Genomic DNA, 21,415 nt, shown 5'->3' on the forward strand with positions numbered 1-21,415 from the left:
TTTCATTAAAAAAATTGCCATTGAAGTAAAAGAATTGAAAGTGTGTGGTGGGGGGGGGATGAAATAAATGTTTTTCTCCAAAATACATTGGCCACAATTATTGGTACCCCTAGAATTTTTTACGAGTAAAATATCTCTGAAGTATATTCCCATTAATGTTTACCTTTTTTGGCACGACTAGGAACATGAAATTGTCCAGCCATGACTTCTTGTTTCCCAGGAGTTTAAATATGAGGAAACACAAAGGCCAAATCCCCTTAATCATCCATCACAATGAGTAAAACCAAAGAATATAATTCTGATGTGCATCAAAAGATTGTTGAGCATCACAAAATAGAAAGTGGCTGTAAGAAAATATAGCTAAAGAATTAAAAATCCCCATTTTGAACATCAGGGCAAAAATTAAGAAGTTCCAATCAACTAAAGATGTTAAGAATCTGCCCGGAAGAGGACGTGTGTCTATATTGTCTTAATGCACAGTGAGGATGAAAGTTTGAGTGGCCAAAGACTCTCCAAGGATCACAGATGGAGAATTGCAGAGATTAGTTGATTCTTGGGGTCAGAAAGCCTATATAAAAAAAATCAAACAACCCCTACATCCCCACATGTTGTTTGCGAGGGTTTCAAGAAAAATCCTCCTCGCTCATCCAAGAACAAACTCCAGCATATTCAGTTGTCAGACATGACTGGAACAAACGACACAGGGTTCTGTGGTCAGATGAAACTAAAAAAAGAGCTTTTTGGCAGCAAACACGCTAGATGGGTTTGGTGCACACAAGGATAAAAAGTACCCCATGTGTACAATTTAATAAACCGTTGGATCTTTAATGTTGTGGGCATATTTTTTCTGCTGGAGGTCCTGGACTTCTTGTTCAGATACATGGCATCGTGGATTCTATCAAATATCAACAGATAAAAAATCAAAACCTGACAACCTCTGCTAGAAATCTTATAATGGGCCGTGGTTGGATCTTCCATCAGGACAACGATCCAAAACAAACATCAAAATCAACACAAAAATTTGTTACGGAGCACAAAATGAAGCTTCTGCCATGACCGCCCCAGTTCCCTGACCTGATGAGTGCAGAACTGAAGAGAAGAAGCACACACATGGATCTGGGAATCTGCAGGATCTGGAGAGAGTCTGAATGGAGGAATGGTCTCTGATCTCTTGTCAGGTGTTCTCCAAACTTATCAGGCATTAAAGGAGAAGACTCAGAGCTGGTATCTTGTCAAAAGGAGATTGCAAAAAGTATTTAATAAAAGGGTACCAATAATTGTGGCCAACGTGTTTTGGAGAAAAACATTTATTTCATAATGTGATCCCCCCCCCCCCCCCCCCCCACTTTCAATTCTTTTACTTCAATTTAAGGTTAGATTTTTGGCAATTTTTGAAAGATCAAAAGGATAAACGATGCAGATTTATTTTTTACAGCCAGTTTTGATCATATTTACCAGGGGTGCCATTAATTCTGAGCACGACTGTATATATATATATATATATATATATATATGAGTAAATCTATTTGTATTTATATTTGATTCTATTTGTTAGCTCCTTTGAATTAGATGTTTATTGAAACAATGCAGTGACACTGTATTCATGCAAATTAGCACATTTACCATATTCCAATATGTATGAAGTTTATAAATGCCTCTTAAATTACTGTTTACAATCCACAACATATTCAGCTAAAATCATTAAGACACATAATTGCCAAATCTATTTTATGATAGCATTCAGCAGATGGATTTTCGACTGCTTGTCACCGTCCCTCTAATCGTTGTAAGTTATACTATACAGATAGAGGATAGAAGCTAATGAACAGCATGTGATAGTGATTGTGAGAGTAAACTCAATGAACTTTGAGCGGTCAGCAAGGTTTACATAGTTCACTATGTCATTTGTATTTCTTTTGTTTACTTATTTTTATTGTTATTTATTCATAATGCAGAATCATTTCATGTGGAGTACAAGTCAGCCGTGTGCAGCCGCAGCGTCTGTGTGGAGTGGAAGAATCAATTTGTCTTGTTTAGAAACATGGATACAGTTTTGTTTAAAATTAAAAAAAATATATATATATATTTTTTTTTTATTGACTTGTAGGCCCGCATAAACACTATGCATGCACTTTTTGTAAATAGGAAAGAATGGGGCTTACAATTTTCCCGTGTAGATTTCAGGGTAGGTTTATTTGAAAAGTCAATATATTTCATATTTCAAAATAGACACCTAGCTTGACTATACAGAAAAAAACTATTAAACGTTATTATCACCAATGAAAAAAGTACAGTTCTTTGAACATATTGACCTCAGTCATTCCTGTTTGTAGCCTACCTTTGAAACATTTATAAAATGAATATACCTGTGTTGTAATTTAAGGAGATATTTCTATAATTACTGTTCCCTGGACTTCAGAAATATAGTCCACTCAATGTTAAACACTTAAACTTTTTTATAGGCTATAAACTTTCTCTTTCTTTCTTTCTTTCTTTCTTTCTTTCTTTCTTTCTTTCTTTCTTTCTTTCTTTCTTTCTTTCTTGATAATGTTATTTATTTATATGTTAATGTTATATTTTTGAAGTAATCTTTACTCGTCTGTTATCAATTGTCTGATTCAATATTTTGTAAGTTTTTCATTTGAGAAATTACCTTTCTATTCATCTTTATGTTCAGTTGATGTTCTAACTTTTTGCATGGTCCATTTGATATCAGTGTTCCTCTCAATCAATCCACAAATATCAGATATCATTTATTTGAACGATGCACTGTCTGTTTAAAGAAACTCTAGACCCCGCCCACTACAGTGAGCGACACGCCCTGTGCCGACATGTGGGAGGAGCCATGCGAGCAGGACCAGCCCCTTTCTAACAAAACACAACGCCGAGCGTCTTCTCAGTATCAAAGGCGATTATCAATAACATATATCGACTCCGGGGCTCAAAACGGAGAAAGGTAATTTTATTTTTTTATATAATAATCCCTCAGTGTGATTAAAAATGCAGTGACTTTGTGAGCGAAAGCACATGGATCATGCATTCGCGTCTTTAGCAGTGCTAACAATCACGGCATTATTGTCGACGTTTATCTAAGGTAAGTTAGTGAGGGATTGTCCTTGTATTCAACCCCGAAATACACCGCATTCATGTTTGTCATGTATTAACCTCCATAGAATGAAATATAGGTCATTGCATGGTGTTCTGCGGCTCGCGCATGCCAGTAGCCATGCACGCTGCCAGAAAATATGGTTCATGGTCATGTGAAATAAAAGCCAAACTGCATTTAAATGTGTACTTTCACGTGGCACCCAGCCTCGTGCGTTGTCGTTATTTGTGACGATCGTTTTACTGCGCAGATGACCTGTAATCATAATATTATGTAGGCCATATAGGTGGATACCCGTCTTTGTCTCGAGCCGCGAGTCATTCCTAACTCAGCCAGCTGTTGGTTTGATTCCAGACACTGATTCCCAGGACTGGCCAACTGTTGTCCTTATGTGGCCAGAAACGACTCTCAAAGACCACAGTTTGAATCGTAATTCTCAAGTGTATATGTTTATAGTGTTGCTAGTGCTCTGACATGACAGGACTCATGAGATTCACTGTACAAGAACAATCCCAAGTCCCCTTTTACCACTTAATCAAAGCAAATGAAAACAGTTATGTTTTGCTTAAAGAAAATTATGACTTGTAAGCACATTTATTTTGATTATCATCATAACTGTAATGCAAAATCAGTCTCACATTCATTAAAATTCATCAACATGAAAGTATTTCTAGATTAAAACATAGCATCACAGTATTGGTTTAACTGTAATACAGTCATGATAATCTAATGAATGTGATTTGCAATGTGAATTTTGATGGAAAACATGGCTATTTGTCATTAAAATATAAAAGGTCTAAACATTGTATGTCATCACACAATTTAAAGCAAAAGACTATTAGGATATTAATTGTTATTTGTTTACTTTGCATTAAGACTCATTTTAATTATTTGATAGTTTATCCATAATGTTGTTGCACTGCCCTTAGTTTGCATATCTAAATAGATGGATGTTTTGCAGCCATTTACAGTAAAGATAAAAAATACCTGAGAATTTGGTGATGTGATGACAATTTGGGGGAAGATCATGAAAATAATCTTAATTGGTCCCAAACGGCATCATTTTCAGGTGTTTCTTTTGATTCTGGATTGAATATACTTGTTTGTTATTCTTTTAGTGTTTTAGTAACTCAATTCATTCTTTGTAAATGCGAAATATGCCGCTCCTTACATATTGAAGATGAAATTGGCATTGCATCAGTTTTAGTGCAGTGACAATGCAGAATGATATTATGTCCTAGAACTAGAACACAAAAAATTTGCATTGGGATGGGCCAGTGGGTTGCATGGTAAATCATTGTGCAGCAGTGCAATGTAATAATTCTAAAGGTCCACTTGTGTTTATTTGTTTGTTATTTACTAGCACCCATTCCTGGCTTGCAGACACGACATCAGCAAACTGTAATCGCCGCTGAGCTGTCCTTTTCTAAATGATGTGGCACATTTCTGTGCATCAGCTTATGTTAAGATCACTTTGCCAAGCTGTGCTTCCTTTTGCAATCCTCCCTAAATCCATTATTGCAGTTGAGGAGGATTTTGATAATCTTTTTTGGGGAGCATTTAATTTTTATGATTTGTACTCAGTCAACCAGCAACACTCCATTGGTATTACCCTATTGGATGCTTACGTGACCACTTCCATTCTCAGCAGTTTATGAGGAGGTCTTTACCACTCTGATTAATTCTGATGTATTCAGATTGGTTGAACTAAACTGGATGGCAAAGAAGGTCTCAATGTAGTTTTTTTTTCTTTTTTCATTTTACTCTCTCTTCCTGTAACTCTTTCACGTGTTCTGTTTTTCCTCTTTCTCCTCCTCCTCCGCTCTCCGCTCTTTGCAGAACATGGACCAGGAGGGAATCGCATGAGATGTACTTGATGTGCTGCATCACTGTTGAAGGTGAGTGGGACTGTCAGCTTTTTGAAATCTAGTACAGCCTGCATTTGAGGACTCAGATCACTATGTACTTGATAGGGATTTAACCTACTTTTCAGCTTGTTTTGACAATTTGTTCTTTTTTGTATCGTTCTGGTATTTCTGGCATGGTGAAATGTTGCTTCTTACAAGCACAACTTTAAACAAGAAGGGCTTCCAACAAAACCTTTGTGTGTTTATCCTATAAAATTGAACAGGAATGCATTGTATGACTTGGCATTAAAGGAATAGTTCACTGGCTGTCAACCTCTGAAGTCAAATTATCCCTTTTTGCATGAAGCACAGACTTGAATATATAAAGGGAGAGAGAGTTCACCCAAAAATAAATTCTTGACTCCCCCTCATGTTGTTCCAATCCTGTATGAGTTTCTTACTTCTGTAGAACATAATATATTTTGAGAAATGTCTCAGTTTGGGTTACTGGGTTAGTCGCTTTGGATAAAGGCGTCTGCTAAATGACTAAATGTAAATGGAGAAAAAAAGAAACAGTGTGGTTTCTAACATTCTTCAAAATGTCAGCTTTTATGTACCACAAAAGAAAGTCATACAGGTTTGAATGGTGAATAAATGATGACCAGTCACAGCAGGTTTGACATTCTGTGATTGAATAATGACTTCAACTTAGCTTGGTTTCTCATGCAAAGCTGACGCTGGTGTATTTTATGATTCTTTAATGGTGTTTTTGGTTCTTTTTGGAGCTTGACAGCAGTGTTCACTATTTTGGGGTAAACCATTCCTTGACTTCTTTCCTGTATATTAGTGTTTAATTTAAAATATCTCAAAGAACTGTTTTTTATATCTGCCTGAAGTATTTCTTATTTCTTTTGATGTTGAGTCATAAGCCCCTTTCTCACAGCAATCCCGGTAAATTACTGTAAAATTACCAGAATGACTTTACCGGTAAATGCACAAATATGATGTCACACAAGCAACGGTGTTCTGGCTTTTTACCGGTAAGAGGCCATTCACACATCAGCACCAAAATACCGGTAAATTTTGTGATGTCAGTCATCGGATATGTTCTTTAAATGCTGCGTTGTTGTTGTCTTTGTCCGCTGGCATGAGGAGAAGCACTTTAGTCTACTATCTGTTCAATTTGACAAAATGTTTTGACGTCTGAGTGACAGGCATGAGGGATGATGATCAAACAGAATGCGTTTTTGCTCTTAAAAACACAAGACTAATATAATAGTCTATTAGACTAGTAATATTATCCAACTGCAGAGCCGCAACGTTGATGAATGGAAAAGAAGGCTGGGTCTCGAGCGCGACACGTTGAAAAAGCTGTGAGACGTGGCGCAAACGTCAAAAATGATCATGTAGCGCATATTTAAATAGGAAAAATATTAAAAAGCTTACTGTAAACAGCACAGAGTAATCACCTCATCTCCATAAGAACTTTGATTGGCCCAAAGAAGACTTCTTACCTCAGCGCGTTCTGACTTCGTAAATGTTACAACTTCCCTTACTGGTAAATTGCCGGAACTGATTTACGGGTATTTTTGAAAAGGTCCTGTTCACACATGATCTCTTACCGGTAAAGACTGTTTGTGTGAAAGGGGCTAATACACACAGATGTAGTTTTATTCACTCTATGCCTATGGGACATTTGAGGCTGCTATAATCATGAAAATGCGTTTCAAAGTCATTTGTTTTAGCCCTAAATCAGTCGTGGCCTAATGGTTAGAGAGTCAGACTGGGAACCCGAAGGCTGCGGGTTTGATTCTTAATACCGGCAGGAAATGACTTGAGCAAGGCACTAACCTTCAATCGCTCCCCGGGGGCCGCAGTGAATGGCTGCACACTGCTCTGGGTGTGTGTGTGTTCACTGTTCCCTACTCGCTGCTCCTAATGTGTGTGCACTAACTTAGATTTGTTAAATGCAGGGGACAAAACACTTAATGTCATGTCACTGGGCACTAAATTATCACATACAAATAAAAAATTTGTTCTTTAATGTGTTATCTAACAAGTTTTTCTTCAACTTTTTTGCAGCTGTGTAAGTAGACAATAGACTTGTTCCAGGATGGAGGCCTCCATCATACTGCCTGTGCTGAAGAAGAAGCTGGCCTTTCTGTCAGGTAAAGACTAGTAACATTATATTAAGATTTTAATTAATTAAATGGAAAAACAAGTCATCAAATAGTTTAGAGTAGTTTGGCAAAAAGTATCACAATATTACAGAAATGCAATTGCTGCCGGCATCTCTCCTCTCCTCTCTAGGATGTGATGTGAATACTTTCTTCATGCTTCATGATTAGATTTGATTATAACACTGAGCCAGAAATAAGCTGCTATCCAATAAAATGGACAGTGTCTAGTGATTATTTGAAACCCTTCACTTCTTGCTTTCTTGTTTGCTTTAATGGAAGTGAAAGATTGTGTCTCTGGCAGCAACATCTTCATCTTAATATAATGTAGTCAGAGATCATTATATGATCTGTTATTACTTTCGGCTTAATCTCAGTGAACCTGAACACTGTATTGATAAAATGATAGGCTATATTAGGTTTTTGCTGTTAAAATTTTCTTCAGAGTGTTAGTAAGACATTTTTGGGACAAGTAATTTGTATTTTTATTTTATTAGTTATTTACTACTACTTGACACTAGTTGGACTTTCACTCAAATGTCCACATATTATTTTAGATGCCTTCCAGAACTCAATATATACAGAGTATGAGGCTGTTTTGTCCGTTATCATATGCTGAAGGTTGTATAGATGCCTCCTGCTTCCAACAGTCTGCTGGATAACACTTGTCAACAATGGATGTCAACAAGAACATTGGCAAAATTGGGTCATATACTGAGGTGTTCTGATGAACTGATTCTTTTTTTTATATTTTCGTGTGTCTCAACATTATTTTTTATCACGGTCTTTGCACAAAAATTGGATAATGAAAGCTTCTAGGAAAGGAATTACTGAAACATTTGATGCTTGGTGTCCTTGAAATGGCGCATGTTCCCATGAAATAGTCTGAATTAATTACAGTTTGCAATGTCACGAGGCTCTACTCCTCCAAAAGGCTTTTTGTATAACCTCCGTACTGTTTTCTTCAGTCTTTTCCTTGAAGCTTCACACTCTTACACTGTTTTTCCATTCCTACATCATATTTCACTTTGTGCTGCTGGATTTTCTGCATATCTCCTGACTCGGCCCATTTGGTTTTCCAGGAGGCAAGGACAGGCGCAGTGGTTTGATCCTGACCATCCCACTATGTACCGAACAAACCAGCATGGAGGAGCTCAGCGCCACTCTAGACTACCTACTGAGTATTCCTAGGTAAACACAGCTCTGTTGCAAAGGCTGTACATCAAGCACACGTCAAAAGTATTGAGAGCAGAAATGAAACATTAATCTGATCATTGTAATTATAATGCACACTGTTACGGTATTCACACATGGAATAGAAAGTGGCCATAATTCATGGTCAGACTGTGGTTACGAGTTGAAAAATACTTTTATTGATTTCTCCAGACCTTTGAAGGTCTTTTAGGCTCCAAGGCACTGGAAAGATTTTGCTGTATGTTTCTGTTAGTTTGTCCATTTTACATTTGTGTCGGCTGTTACAGTATAAAGGTTTAACAAATAGCGGATAGTTATGATTCTAAATTCTGACTGGATGAGCCATGTTCAAAACCACTAAATAAAAATGCATTGTTGCTTGACAGTCACAAACTATGTTGCTTGACAGAATAAGACCATCTATGTTGCTTGGCAGTAAGACCATCACTTGTTCTGTAATCCCTTTAGTTTTTTAATGGTTTCATAGTTGACCTTCTCCAAATTACTTTTCTACTGACATTTTAGAGGCATTTTACGGGGTGAGTTGGCTGTTCTTTTCCCCAAAGAATGAAAAGAAATGTTATTCAGGCCTGCAATGTGTTTTTTTTTACAAACCAAAATAGTAACTGTATGATTGAATACATGTTTCTTGGAATCTGTGAGTCCTTGCTGCTCACACAAGCTCAGTTTATTCATTTTTAAATGCCACCACAGAAGAAACAAATTAGTCTGTTTAACGACACCGCCACAATGGAGGCGTTGTAATTGATTCATTGTATCTGTACCGACAACATGTATTGGCCTATCATTTGTGTTATGCAACCGAATAAATGTCATGTTTTTCTGTTGTATCTCTGCAGCGAGAAGTGCAAAGCTCGAGGTTTCACCGTCATCGTCGATGGCAGGAAGTCTCAGTGGAATATAGTGAAGACTGTTGTTCTGATGTTGCAGGTAGGATAAGAGACTTTTATTTGATTTGCCCACTTTTGGATTTTGTTCAGATTGGCAGAAAGCAACAAAGGAAACATTATGTGAAACATATGTCTGCTCTTGTTTATTTGACATCTGGTGCTTACTTTTCCACTAATGAACCCATTAATATTTGTGGTGATTATTTAATGAGCACTTAATTCCCCTGTAATAGAGCTCACTTCTTAAGGAATACCTGTAAATAATGAGATTTCAGTGCTATTATCAGAAGACAATGCTGCTTGCGTGTTGGCGGCCTTCCCTGGTTTTGTAGAGCGTGCTGTTGGAAGTCATTCACTTTGAGCTTTGTTGAACTGAATGGATGCTTGTTCTGCCCTGTTATTTTCCCCTGTTTATGGGACACAGCACTGAATTGCTGCTTTAAATAAAGGCTGCTAGTTTTTTCTTTTGCATTACGACTTATTCTGCATTACATTAAAGTCCCAAAATGCAAGTCCGGTCACTCTGTGGCCATCTTGGCGATCTTTGGACACAGCGGACCGCTATTTTCTAGGCAATAACAATAAAATTTGACACAAGTGGCATCATAAATTGTGCTAAAAAACACTTTTTCAGGCTGTACCAGCTAAGACACGTTTTGAAGGGGAAAACAGGTGGTTGGCTCTTTTAATTAAAAGGTGGGATGTCCTTCTATTGAGCGTTTCAATTTCTGAGTAGTCTCCTTCATGCTGTGTCCAAGTCAGATTTTCTAACCCCTAATATTTCATAATTCTTTTAATAGAATTTGTTTTGTGAAATTAGTGATGCTGCTGGTGTATGATGTTGCACAAAACATGGCGACACCCAAAAAATTCAGCAAGAATAATACATTTTTAAATGTATTAGATTAGAAAACAATTTATTTTAAATTGTAATAATATTTCACAATATTACTTATTTTACTGTATTTAAAATCAAATAAATACATCCTTGGTGAGCAAAAGAGGCTTCTTTCAAAAACATTAAAACAATGTTGCTGAACCCCAAACTTTTGAACAGTAGTGTTTTACCGATCAGTTACTAGGAGGCAATCACTTGCATTTTTGCACTTGCAATTTTGTTTCCTTACAAATATATTGTCTTCTGCGCTTCGGGCAATGACATGCCTTTATGTTTGCAAGTAGGAGATTGTGAGTAAGACTAGATTCTCTGAAGGAAATGGCAGCTTAAAGGCAGCATAAAAATAGTTTTAGCTTCAGGCTTGGGATGAATCGCTTTGGTGTATTCCTTGTTTGTAAGGCGCTTTTGAATTTATTGCTGATGATATTTGTGAAGAACAACGTTTGAGAAAAATCAATACCCTACATCTGACTTTGAATGGAACACAGCGTATGACTGTTATTATAAATTGCAATATTGTTTCGCCAAAGAAAGCTGAATTGGTTGTAGTTGGTTATTAAAGTGGTTGTAGTTGTACCTTGTAGATTTGTGTAGTTTGGCACTTTCTATCAGTGGAGGAGATGGTGAAGCCTCTCTGTTATTGTTGCTTGACGTGTCCTCTGGGTGATCTGCAGTTTTTAGTTATGAGTGAGTGCATTGTACATTTGCAGTGTGCAGATAACTTAATTTCAACAGCTTTAAAGATAGGATTTAAAAATAGAATCAAGTACTTGTATCTCTCAGCCTTTTCTCACTTTAAGAGCCTTTGGAGGAATGACAGGAGTTTACTGTCCTTCAGACCAGTAGCTACAATAACATTGATCAGCCGATTTTAAATGGTTGATTTGGCGATTATGTTAATTAAACTGAAAGGATTATGTGACCTTGGTCCCCTTTATATCTGACTATCAATGATTGATCCATCGCTATTCTTCAATAAACAGAGTGATCTAAATGTAAGTGGTGTGTGTGGCTGTCATGTTTTTGAATGATTTAAACAGCTGGATTGTGAACTGTGATATTTTTCTTCTAGAATGTGATCCCAGCTGAGGTCTCTCTTGTGTGTGTGGTGAAACCTGATGAATTCTGGGACAAAAAAGTGACCCATTTCTGCTTCTGGAAGGAGAAGGACAGGCTTGGCTTTGAGGTAAGTGTACTAGAGATCTTTTGTTTTAGTGGACAAAGAGCTCAATTTTTGACATAACTATTATTTGACATTAGGGTTGGGAATGAGTACACAAGTACTTAGGAGTGACAGCAGTGATCAAACATGAAAATGTAGTATTAGTGTTTTTCATTTTGTGAATGGTTGCAGTGGCCCATTGGGTAGTATCTTGTGCTCTGATTGGTTAGAGTTAGGTTGAGTCTGTTTTATTTGTATATTGTCGCTGAGTTTTAACAGCTCGCAACGTGGATCACAGTTCATATCTGGACTGAAGCAAGTGTGTTTCAAGTTTTTACGGACATATTTTGTTTACTCTCCTCACATATGCTCACATATTTCATCATGTCGTCTTCAAATGAAAAATGTTTGTGCAAAAAAGGACACTGATACAGCGGTACGTCTGATCATAAACACGATAACACAAATTTTTCTGATACACAGAAGACAATGATGTAGACAGAAAATTCTTCGCAATCCTTCAGTATTTAAAAAAACCCAACTGATGGGTCAATGGCTTTTTTGTTCAACCTAAATGGACTGTTTAGAAAGGTTCCACTGCAAGTGTTTTCCATACATCAGACCTCGGCTTCATCGTTTTACTCTTGGTGTAGCTGCACATAATACAATCACACATGACGACAGTGTATTTAATTAGGGACGCCAGAAGGATGTCATGCGTGTAAGTAGGTAATTTCCTGCATTTGCTGTGAATAATGAAACTCCATATACAGTAGTTGTGCATCTTCATTACAATGGTCTGGGGCTTCACGGTAAGACAGTGCTTTTGTTATTGACACTGATGCAATGGCTTCATTTCTCTTTCATTTGTCAGGGCACAAAGAGAGCGGTGCTGTGAGTAAAATAAGGTTTTCAGGGCTGTTTTAGGGCTTTAAAGGACATGGAGCACATCTGGGCTTGTCTGAATGAATTCTTCTGGAAAACTGGCATCATGAAGGTTGTTTGTTTCTTTGCTTTCAATTAGAGATGCACTGAACGACAGGCCAGGGACCGGAATCAGCCAATTTTCCACATGATCGGCATGGTCCGGTAACCGGCTGGTCAGTCTCACGTCTTACCGATTCCGAGCCAGTCAGTTTTATTGCCAGCGGCACAGGCAATAACGTCAGTTGCATGTTCTCGCTCTCTTCTCTCCGACGGCGAATTGACCCTCGCTCGCAAAGACACATGACCTTCTCTCACTCACTAGTCTCATTCGCTCTGGTTAAATAGTGCTTGTATTGCGCATAATTTTACTCATTCCAGCAGGTTTCGTGCTCACACTAAAATATATGTAAGTGGAGCGCACATAAGCCGCCTCCGTCTCAAGCAGCTTGTGAGTCGCAAGTTCCAAAATGAGTGGCTTACTGCGCTTAAATGGTCAAATACACACAAAATTATGTCAAAATGCCCGTCTTGGCGAGTATTCAGTTAAACAGTTAGTTTTGGAAACTAATTAATTGAGAAAGATAAGTAGTAGGCTATATTGGATCCATGCGTAAGCTCTTAAAGTGACAGCAGTCTAATATTCCTGCTGCTGTTAATAAAAGAACAAAAGACAGAGAAAATCACTCTCTGCTCTTGACTGAATATCTTTTGTAACTAATTGTAAGCATTTATCTGTATTTAATTTTTACAATGAAGACTCTCCCGTGTTACATTTTATTTTACAAATCCACTATCGGTCGATCTCTAAACCCAATCCTAGCTTGAATGAAAATGTTTCATACTTTGAATTATAATATTAGAATGCCTAAATTCACTTGTATAATCTACATGTTTTTGTTGTTTTTTTTGTATGTGGTTTATTTAAGAATGATTTATTCTGGAAAAATGATTGTCTTATTGATAATGGTCAAATTTTAAGCATGAGGTAAGTGTTTAAAGGAGAACTCCGGCGCAAAATGAACCTTTGGTCTAATTACACATTGTTACCTAGTCAACCGTTCTCTGAGATTTGTTTTCATGATTATCGAATGTAAAGAGTTTTCTCTCTAAAAACTGTTTAGCCAATAACGCTAGTATATAGGGCATAGAGTAATGGCAAATAAAAATCGCTAGTTAATACCACTAACAAGGCTGAAAATAGCCCCACACTAACACGGTAGCGTAATGAGGGTCCCTACCTGCAAACCGAAGCATTGAGAACTTTGTCAGAGTCCAGACAGTTTAATAAGAAGATACTTTATAAAGACAGTCCACTTCGCGTATACAGGCAGAAGCCATCTTTGTAAAACAGTCTCGACCAGTAGAACTACGAACGCCGATCCAAGTGAGCTGAACTGTGTCTTGGAATCTCATATGGTCCGTTGTTTCCGGAAGAAACCACTGAGCGCATAAGAGAAGCACTGAACGCAACACAGAAAATAAATAAATAAAAATAATTTAAAAAAGAGAGACTTAGATCGGCACTTAGATCGGCGTTCGTAGTTTGACTTGTCGAGACTGTTTTTCAAAGATGGCTCCTGCCTGCATACGCGAAGTGGACTGTCTTTATAAAGTATCTTCTTATTAAACTGCCTGGACTCTGACAAAGTTCTCAATGCTTCGGTTTGAAGGTAGGGACCCTCATTACGCTACCGTGTTAGTGTGGGGCTATTTTGAGCCTTGTTAGTGGTATTAACTAGCGATTTTTATTTGCCATTACTCTATGCCCTATATACTAGCGTTATAGGCTAAACAGTTTTTAGAGATAAAACTCTTTACATTCGATAACATTCTCCTTTAAATCGCTATACAAGAGAATGTTTCATATGGGTTGGTTTGGTTCCTTCACTTTCATGAATCTCTCCATTTCATCATCTCTCCTGTAATATCATAAATTAGAGCAGACTGCAGTGTTTCCTTGTAATCGGGCCATGAAGAAAATGGGTGAAGTTGGCAGGTGGTTGTGTTTACATTGAATGAGCAGCCCTCCGGCATTCACTTCAGGAGCAGGAAATTGGGCTATATGTGAACGTAACCGTAACATGATCATGCAGATGCGCACTACAGTATGCAGTCATGCACAGTATGTGTGCTGATGAAGCCTGGCCTCGAACCGCATGCTCATTTGTCTGGCTGTCTTGCTTAATGCCCTCTCTGGGCATTAACCAAATGCCATGTTGCCTGGCAACCATCACATGGATCCAGCCAAGAGCCGAATGACGGGTTTAGAAGGACAGTCGGACCACTGTCTCCTAAATGGAAACCTCTGTATGTGTATGTTTGTTGGGGTCATTGTGTTGTTTGTGCCGTGATCTGGGCCAGCAGGCCCCTCTAGCTGCCTACAACTAGCAGATGGCACAGTTTTGGCTGAATGGAGGTCAGTGTATCAGCATTAGGAAGTGTGGAGGCTTGAACACGGAGACTAGTGAAAACAGTCATTACCATACTCTTGACCTACTTGAAGATCCATACTTGAATGGGGGTTTTGTATCTGCATCCGATCGCTGAGATGCACGAGGACCGTGCGCTCTGCATTAATCATTCTGTCCAAGAACCTCTTCATCACTGATGCTTGGCCTGGCGTTATTGAGCATATGGGAAGGAAAAGACCCGGAGGCCTTATTAAATAAGTGGATTCTCGTTCACTGCCACTTAGGGTCCATTGGACCGTCTGTTACAGGGCTGCACTTTTTTTTATCCTTATAGACCTTATTCAGAGCAGCGCCATGACAGGTATGAAAGCGAGGCTGTGATTGATAGACTTACTGTGTTTTCAATGGCATCCGCTGTAAAAAGCTGTATAGAGCTCCTAGATCACTCATAATTTTCCACAGCTCATATTTTCTGAATGATGGTGATGACTGTTGACCGCCATTGCTTATTGAACATTTCATATAGATGTAAATATAAGTATAACCTTGTATTTTTTTTTGGATGATTTGTTTAAAGTAATTTTAAATGCAGCTTTTTTGTGTGTAAACCTTAATTGCTGAAATGCGTATATGTACACTATATCGGGCACCTTGCTCGTAAATACTAAAAAATATTTTATTTCGTTTGGCTCACGCTGCATTGAGCAGACACGTTCAGTTTATAATTGTTGTGTCTGTTCTCTAACTAAACTAAATATTTTGGGTATAAATGGGTAAGTGATGTAACTAAGCACATCAAAAAAAAATTTTAATTGTACTTTAAAATATATATATATTGTGTTTAAATACTTGCAAGGTAACCAGAATGCAAGCTGCTTTGAGGGACCTGTATTGATCAGACAGCTTTAGCAGACACAGTGTTTAATCTCCTCCAGCTAACCTTGCAGATGTGAGGGCACAGCTGGCACCAGTCCAGGCGGTTGCGTTCCTGCTTCAGCACCAGGCCTGCGTTCAGGGTCACTGGAGGATCTCAAAGAGCGCACATTACTTTGCTTAAATACACATCAGATTAAAAGTTTGGTGAGCAGATGGTTTTTAAAAAGATTTGTTCGTCCTAAAATGAAAATACTGCCATTTATTTACCCACATGTCATTATAAACTTGTATGTTTTTGTTTTTTGCATCCATCACAATTTATAGTGACCACAGATGTCAAGGCCCAAATTGGCTTCTGAAATCATACGATAGCTTTATGTGATCTCCACACTATGTCCGGTTAGAATATATGCAGGTGTCGATGAGAAAAGAGTCAAAAATTACAAAAAGGAGTGCACATTCTAAATCTAAGTTAGGCTCCGGTGCAGGACAAAAAAGATAACGATAAAATAAGCTTCCGATCAGACACGATGAAGGCACTTCATCATCACGAGCCTGAAGAAGACCCGATCGGTCGAAACGTTGCACTGTTTATAATAAATATTTATGTATTGAATCGATTTGTAATTTCAGTGTGCGGATATATCTTTTCTTTTTGTCAATGAGAACAGAAACATGAATGAGATTTGAGAGCTGCAGTGTAGGGGAAGATTATTAGTGAATGGCTTTAGTTTCAGATGACTTCAAAGGCCACGTTCAGACTGCCAACCAAAATGTGTGTTTTTTTTTTTTGTTGCAAATCCAGATTTTATCCAGATGCGGTTTTATCTCAGTCTGGATGCTCAAATCGGATTTCAAACTGTCTTTTGCATCACTAATCGATAACACGCAACAATAACACATAAACGATAACGTCAAAACTGGTGGCAGAAATGCTGGAAGCAATCATACGGTTTTCAAATGGTTTGTCAAAAGATTACGGAGGATTTCTGCACCGCAACTCGACAGGGCGCTCATTTGGAAAGCGAGATGATGCACCTCCATTTTTTTTTTATACGTGGGTATGCCCTTGTTGTTTCCAAAGCAACCCATTGAGATTGGTTGGTTATTTCTGGAAACACAAGTCTTATTTGATCACTTGCAATTAATCGTGCGGACAGTCTGCCTGAAAAGATCTAATTTGAGAAAAAAAATCCAATTTGCCTGCAGTCTGAACATAGCCAAGTAGATATTGCAGAAATAGTATTGACTATTTTTCAGGGTGCTCTGGCCCTTCCCCTCCCCCCAGCCCCAGCATACTGATGACATGAGATGTGACAGCTCTTTTTTGTTTTGAGTGAACATTTAAGCAAGGTGTTGGGTTTGTGTTTTAGTGATTTTTCTTTCTTTTTTTTCTCTGCATGCCTTTCATCTCGGAATTTGCAATGATATCATGACAGAAGGAGATAAGATGAAATCCAGTTCAAAAGCTTTTATGCTCAAGCTGCATTTTAGTATCTGCCACAGAAACTTCATGGCCCAAAACAAGGCTTTTTAGATGCAAGAACACCCGTTAGAGAGAGTTTGTGAAAACTGACATGAAACAAACCTGGCTTTGGCTCATCCTGTAGGCTTCTTTTCCCCCTTAAATTGTCCCCGGCAGACAGCCACGCAGCGGAGGCAGACACGCCTCTTACATCCTGTGAGTAATGTACCCCAGATATTATGAATCCAAAATATTTTTCTTCATCTCCTCTTTGGTGACACAGGCTGGAACTGTTTGCAGTGAGGCCTTGTCCCTCTGTGCCGTGTGTTGACTCAGCTGAACATATTTGTAAAGACAGCTGTTCTGTCGACACACCAAAGTGCAGTGAGGAGGGGTGTCCTTATTTTTATTGAGACTGCATACATTAAGCGCAGACAAAGGAATGATAAACATTTACATGTAAAGTATACCATAAATCAATGTGTGTGTATAATGTTACAGAATATTTTTTACTCTGCTTGGCAGCTGTAAACAGGTTTGTTTCGTATTAACGACCAGTCGATTGTACATTTTATTCCTCTTATTACTTGGCTGCATAACAATTAAGTAAATAAATAAATAGACATGACATATTGATTTGAGCTGAAGTGTTTGATTATCTGAGAAGAAAGAAAACGCTGAATGGTGAGGAACATCAGTCTCTGACAAGGTTTTATTTTGTCTAAGGAAAATATATAGTTTATTCATCATTGTACAGAATTTATTTATAATAAATAATCATAATTTATTATTATTAGTAGTAGTAGTGGTAGTTTGTTATACAGTATTATGATTACTTATTTTATAAACGGAATAAGTTAAGGTGGTCTCTGTTAGTGATTTTTACCAAAGATTAAGTAATGTTCTTAGGCACAACGTGAGATAAATTTTTAAAATCTTCATTACACTAATCATGTTTAAATATTTGGCTATTTAAACCTTTTTTTATCATGTTAATTTTCTCAAAGATGACAGGCAACACTATATAAAAATCTTGCCTGGTGTTCTTCTATAGAAACAGTTTTGGGTAATGAGTGTGACTGACATTATGTGACCCAGCGGAAGGGCTGCTTCACCTGCAGAGTTTGTCCTATATGCCTTCAAATATCAAATAAATTATTCACGGATTTTAACCTTGCATGACATTTGACTGCTGCAGAAGCGATTTCAGGTTATGCTACATTACGCGCACAGATGCCTGTTTAGTTGGTTACATTAGTAAATGGTGCACTTTCCCCTCTGTTACAACAAATAATTCTCAAATGGGTGGGTTTTATTATCTTGTCTTTTACATTCACAGAGCAGATATTGGAAAAGGTCCTTGGTCATGCCTGAGAGTAAATTTTTTTGTGTTTCAGGTGATTCTGGTGTCTGCCAATAAACTCACACGCTACATCGAGCCATGCCAACTTACAGATGAATTTGGCGGGAGTCTGGTTTACGATCATTTGGACTGGGTCAACAAACGATTGGTGAGTACCAAATTGCTTTATTAATTGGTAGACTACAATAGCCACAATACCACAGTTGTTGTGGCTAGTAGGGCTGAGTGATGTATATTCACATGACCTTGCTGGCGATATAAAACTAAGCAAAATTGTAAATATCAGGGGATTATTTTAGCATTCTTTTCTTGTGGTTTTCTGTGGTGTCATTAGTCTACTTTAGTTCATTTCTGGGAATCAAACTGTCTGTTTCAATGAATTGCCTCGTAGCCCTGATTCCACACTTGTTTATAGGGTTGTCACAGTACCGATACCAGTACAATTTCACGGTTCTCGGTACCAGTTTCGGTAACAACTAAAACTGTTGGAACTAGTTTACTTTTTTATTTCACTCTTTGAAATATTAATATTCATTCAATTTAATTAGTTTACTATTTATTTAGCCTTCAAAAGTTTTATAAGTAAACATTGTTTATAAAAAGATCAAGTGAACATTTTTTTAATAAAATGAAGGACAAAAAACACATACACTTTACATAGAGCAAGTGACAGGTCTATTAGTTTGCATTTACAGTCTAATACTTAATGCACAACTATTTTGACATACAGTATCAGATTGTTTTGTCACATCTGTTGCTATGGATATATCACTGTCAATCTTTGCAGTTTCGGATTCGATTGCGCATTTTAAATACAGTTGTGAATCCAGAAACTTTGCAGTGTACTGAGCAGCATGAAAAACAATACTTTTATTCCAATTGTATATGGGCTATAAACAGAAAGCGTGCAAAGAGCACTCCCTTTATAATCACTGAAGCTGTCAATCACTAAAGTTCAGAGCTTGACTGAGATCTACACACCTGCAAAGACCGTGAAAAGCAGCGTTGAGCGAATTCTGACACGTTGTAAATAGAAACCTTTGTTGCTCTTCACAGAGTGCTTACACATACACACGGGAGCGTTTGAAAGCAGCCTCTATCAGCGTGTACTGAATATGATGGTGTCACTTTTTTTTTTTTAAAGCTGCAGTCTAACACTTTTTTTTGTTAAATATTTATATAATAAGCGAGTACATCATAAATCCATTTTCCAAACCGTGTTTTTGTCTTATCCTGAATCACTACGGTACATCTATAATAAGTGCTTATATTCTGACTATTCAGACTGGTTCAGGTCGGCACCACTGCGGAGTAGCCCAGTTCCTGCTTGACTCGTCATAGACCCAAAAAAAAGAGACTGTAGCTCCGCCTACAATGTTCTCCCGCAATACACCATAAAAGTTACGGACTGCAGCTTTAAGTAAAAAGTTTCGATGTTTTGACAACCCTACTTGTTTACATTATCATTAAAAATGTTCACTGATATATTTCATATATTAAAATACAGTATGTTTTAGAAACAATAAATGTATCTAAATATTCGTCTTTTTTTTACTATGAATTGTTGTATTGGTGAATAGAAATTCACATTTAAAATATTATTAAATTGTCATTCTTCATTAGTTAAAATTAGTGTGTGTGAACCAGGTCTTCATTATTTAACTCAATTTCACTTTGCATTTTGAATCTACTTGACAGTAGTGGCTGTTTAGTTGAAACTAGTGTTATGTTAGTGTTGTAGTATTTAGTAACATTTCGAATTATCGATTTATTATGTTATTTACTTTCGTCATTTCTTTTTTAAATATTTCTATTCATCTTTTATTTATTTACATTTTTTTGGGTCAGTTTTAGTAAGTGTAGTACTTCAACTTTTATTTCAGTTAGTTGCCAAAGCAACATTTCTAATTTTCGTTTAAATAAAAATTTGTTTCCCATCTAACTTTATATTTTATTTTTCTTCGGGGTTTATTTTATTTAACAAAAACAATTCATAGTTTCAGTTTAACAATAACAACACTGTTTGAAACTGTGATCCTGCTTCAGTGCAAATACAGAAATATTGAGATGGGTATTGAATATCATTGAAAGGCTGAAAAATATTTAAGTGTGTAGCTATATCAATATAACGGTATGCTGTTTTTAACTGCAGGTCTTATTTGCCATTTATCCCTCATTTAGGTCTTTGAAAAATTCACAAAGGAATCCACATCCCTTCTGGATGAACTTATCGTCATCAATGAAAATGAGAAAGGAAGCCAGGCAGAGAAGGACAGGTATTTTATGACTCATCTCCAGGCATGAGCTCCTAATTATGTCTGCGGTTTCAAGGGCCACTGTTTTTCTTTTAACTATTAGCTGTTCTTAAAGGGGTCATTTAAAATGCTTTTAAAGGCACTGAACAATCAAATACACACAGCAATCAATTAGTTTGTTTCATTAAATGGTCATAATTTCATAGAAAATGCTCAACAACAACATATTGTTACAATCATAGGTCTTCAGAGAGCAACATCCTGCCTTCATTTGACCCTGAAACGGTCCTTCAGACTGGTGAGTGCTGTCTGTGTTCACATGCATGTAGGCATTGCTTTGAAATTGCTAAACTTTTAGATGTTTCTGAAATGGTTTGGGTCCATTTGAAAACTATTTGCAAAAGCAGATTTTGGTTTGGGGATTTGAACTGCTATGCTGTATCTAGCATGTGGTGTCAATGGTGAAGCTGTTTTTCCAGCTGGCCTGTGACTCCATTCAGTTTTATTGGTTGGGTAGAGCTAAGAACTTGGCTTTTGTGCTGTTTAGCACTCTAAAGCGATTTCACAGCTTTTGTGTTTGAAGCTAAAGCTGGTTTGTAAAGTGAGCTGATTCTTCCCTGAGCAGTATGTCCCTCACATCATGCCCTGCACTAAAGAATGGCTTCATCAGTTTAGTGATGTTGTGCCCCATGCAGTGGTGGATAAAGTACCTGAAAGCCACACTTGAGTAAAAGTATGTAAATAGATGGTAACAATCGTGACATTAATCGTTTGGGTCGGACTTGCGTGGGTTTTTGTCACATTGCTTTAACCGCTTGAGGTA

At 37.4% G+C, this 21,415-nt stretch overlaps 1 protein-coding gene across 1 annotated transcript in view; it reads left to right on the top strand.

Annotated features, from left to right (window-relative positions):
- The first annotated feature begins 2,852 nt into the window (after window positions 1–2,852).
- The window catches only part of sestd1 (SEC14 and spectrin domains 1), a 34,220-nt gene continuing 15,657 nt past the window's right edge, over window positions 2,853–21,415 (top strand). Inside the window, exons 1-9 of the mRNA XM_056265694.1 lie at window positions 2,853–2,956; window positions 4,946–5,004; window positions 7,036–7,121; window positions 8,213–8,321; window positions 9,185–9,275; window positions 11,206–11,319; window positions 18,372–18,485; window positions 20,519–20,613; window positions 20,835–20,890. Coding sequence (XP_056121669.1) covers window positions 7,067–7,121; window positions 8,213–8,321; window positions 9,185–9,275; window positions 11,206–11,319; window positions 18,372–18,485; window positions 20,519–20,613; window positions 20,835–20,890 — 634 coding nt within the window. The 5' untranslated portion in view covers window positions 2,853–2,956; window positions 4,946–5,004; window positions 7,036–7,066. The remainder of the gene's footprint in view (window positions 2,957–4,945; window positions 5,005–7,035; window positions 7,122–8,212; window positions 8,322–9,184; window positions 9,276–11,205; window positions 11,320–18,371; window positions 18,486–20,518; window positions 20,614–20,834; window positions 20,891–21,415) is intronic.

This window comes from Rhinichthys klamathensis, unplaced genomic scaffold (genome assembly GCF_029890125.1).
Source record: "Rhinichthys klamathensis goyatoka isolate OS25496 unplaced genomic scaffold, OSU_Roscu_1.1 h1tg000237l_1, whole genome shotgun sequence".
Classification (NCBI taxonomy): Eukaryota; Metazoa; Chordata; class Actinopteri; order Cypriniformes; family Leuciscidae; genus Rhinichthys; species Rhinichthys klamathensis.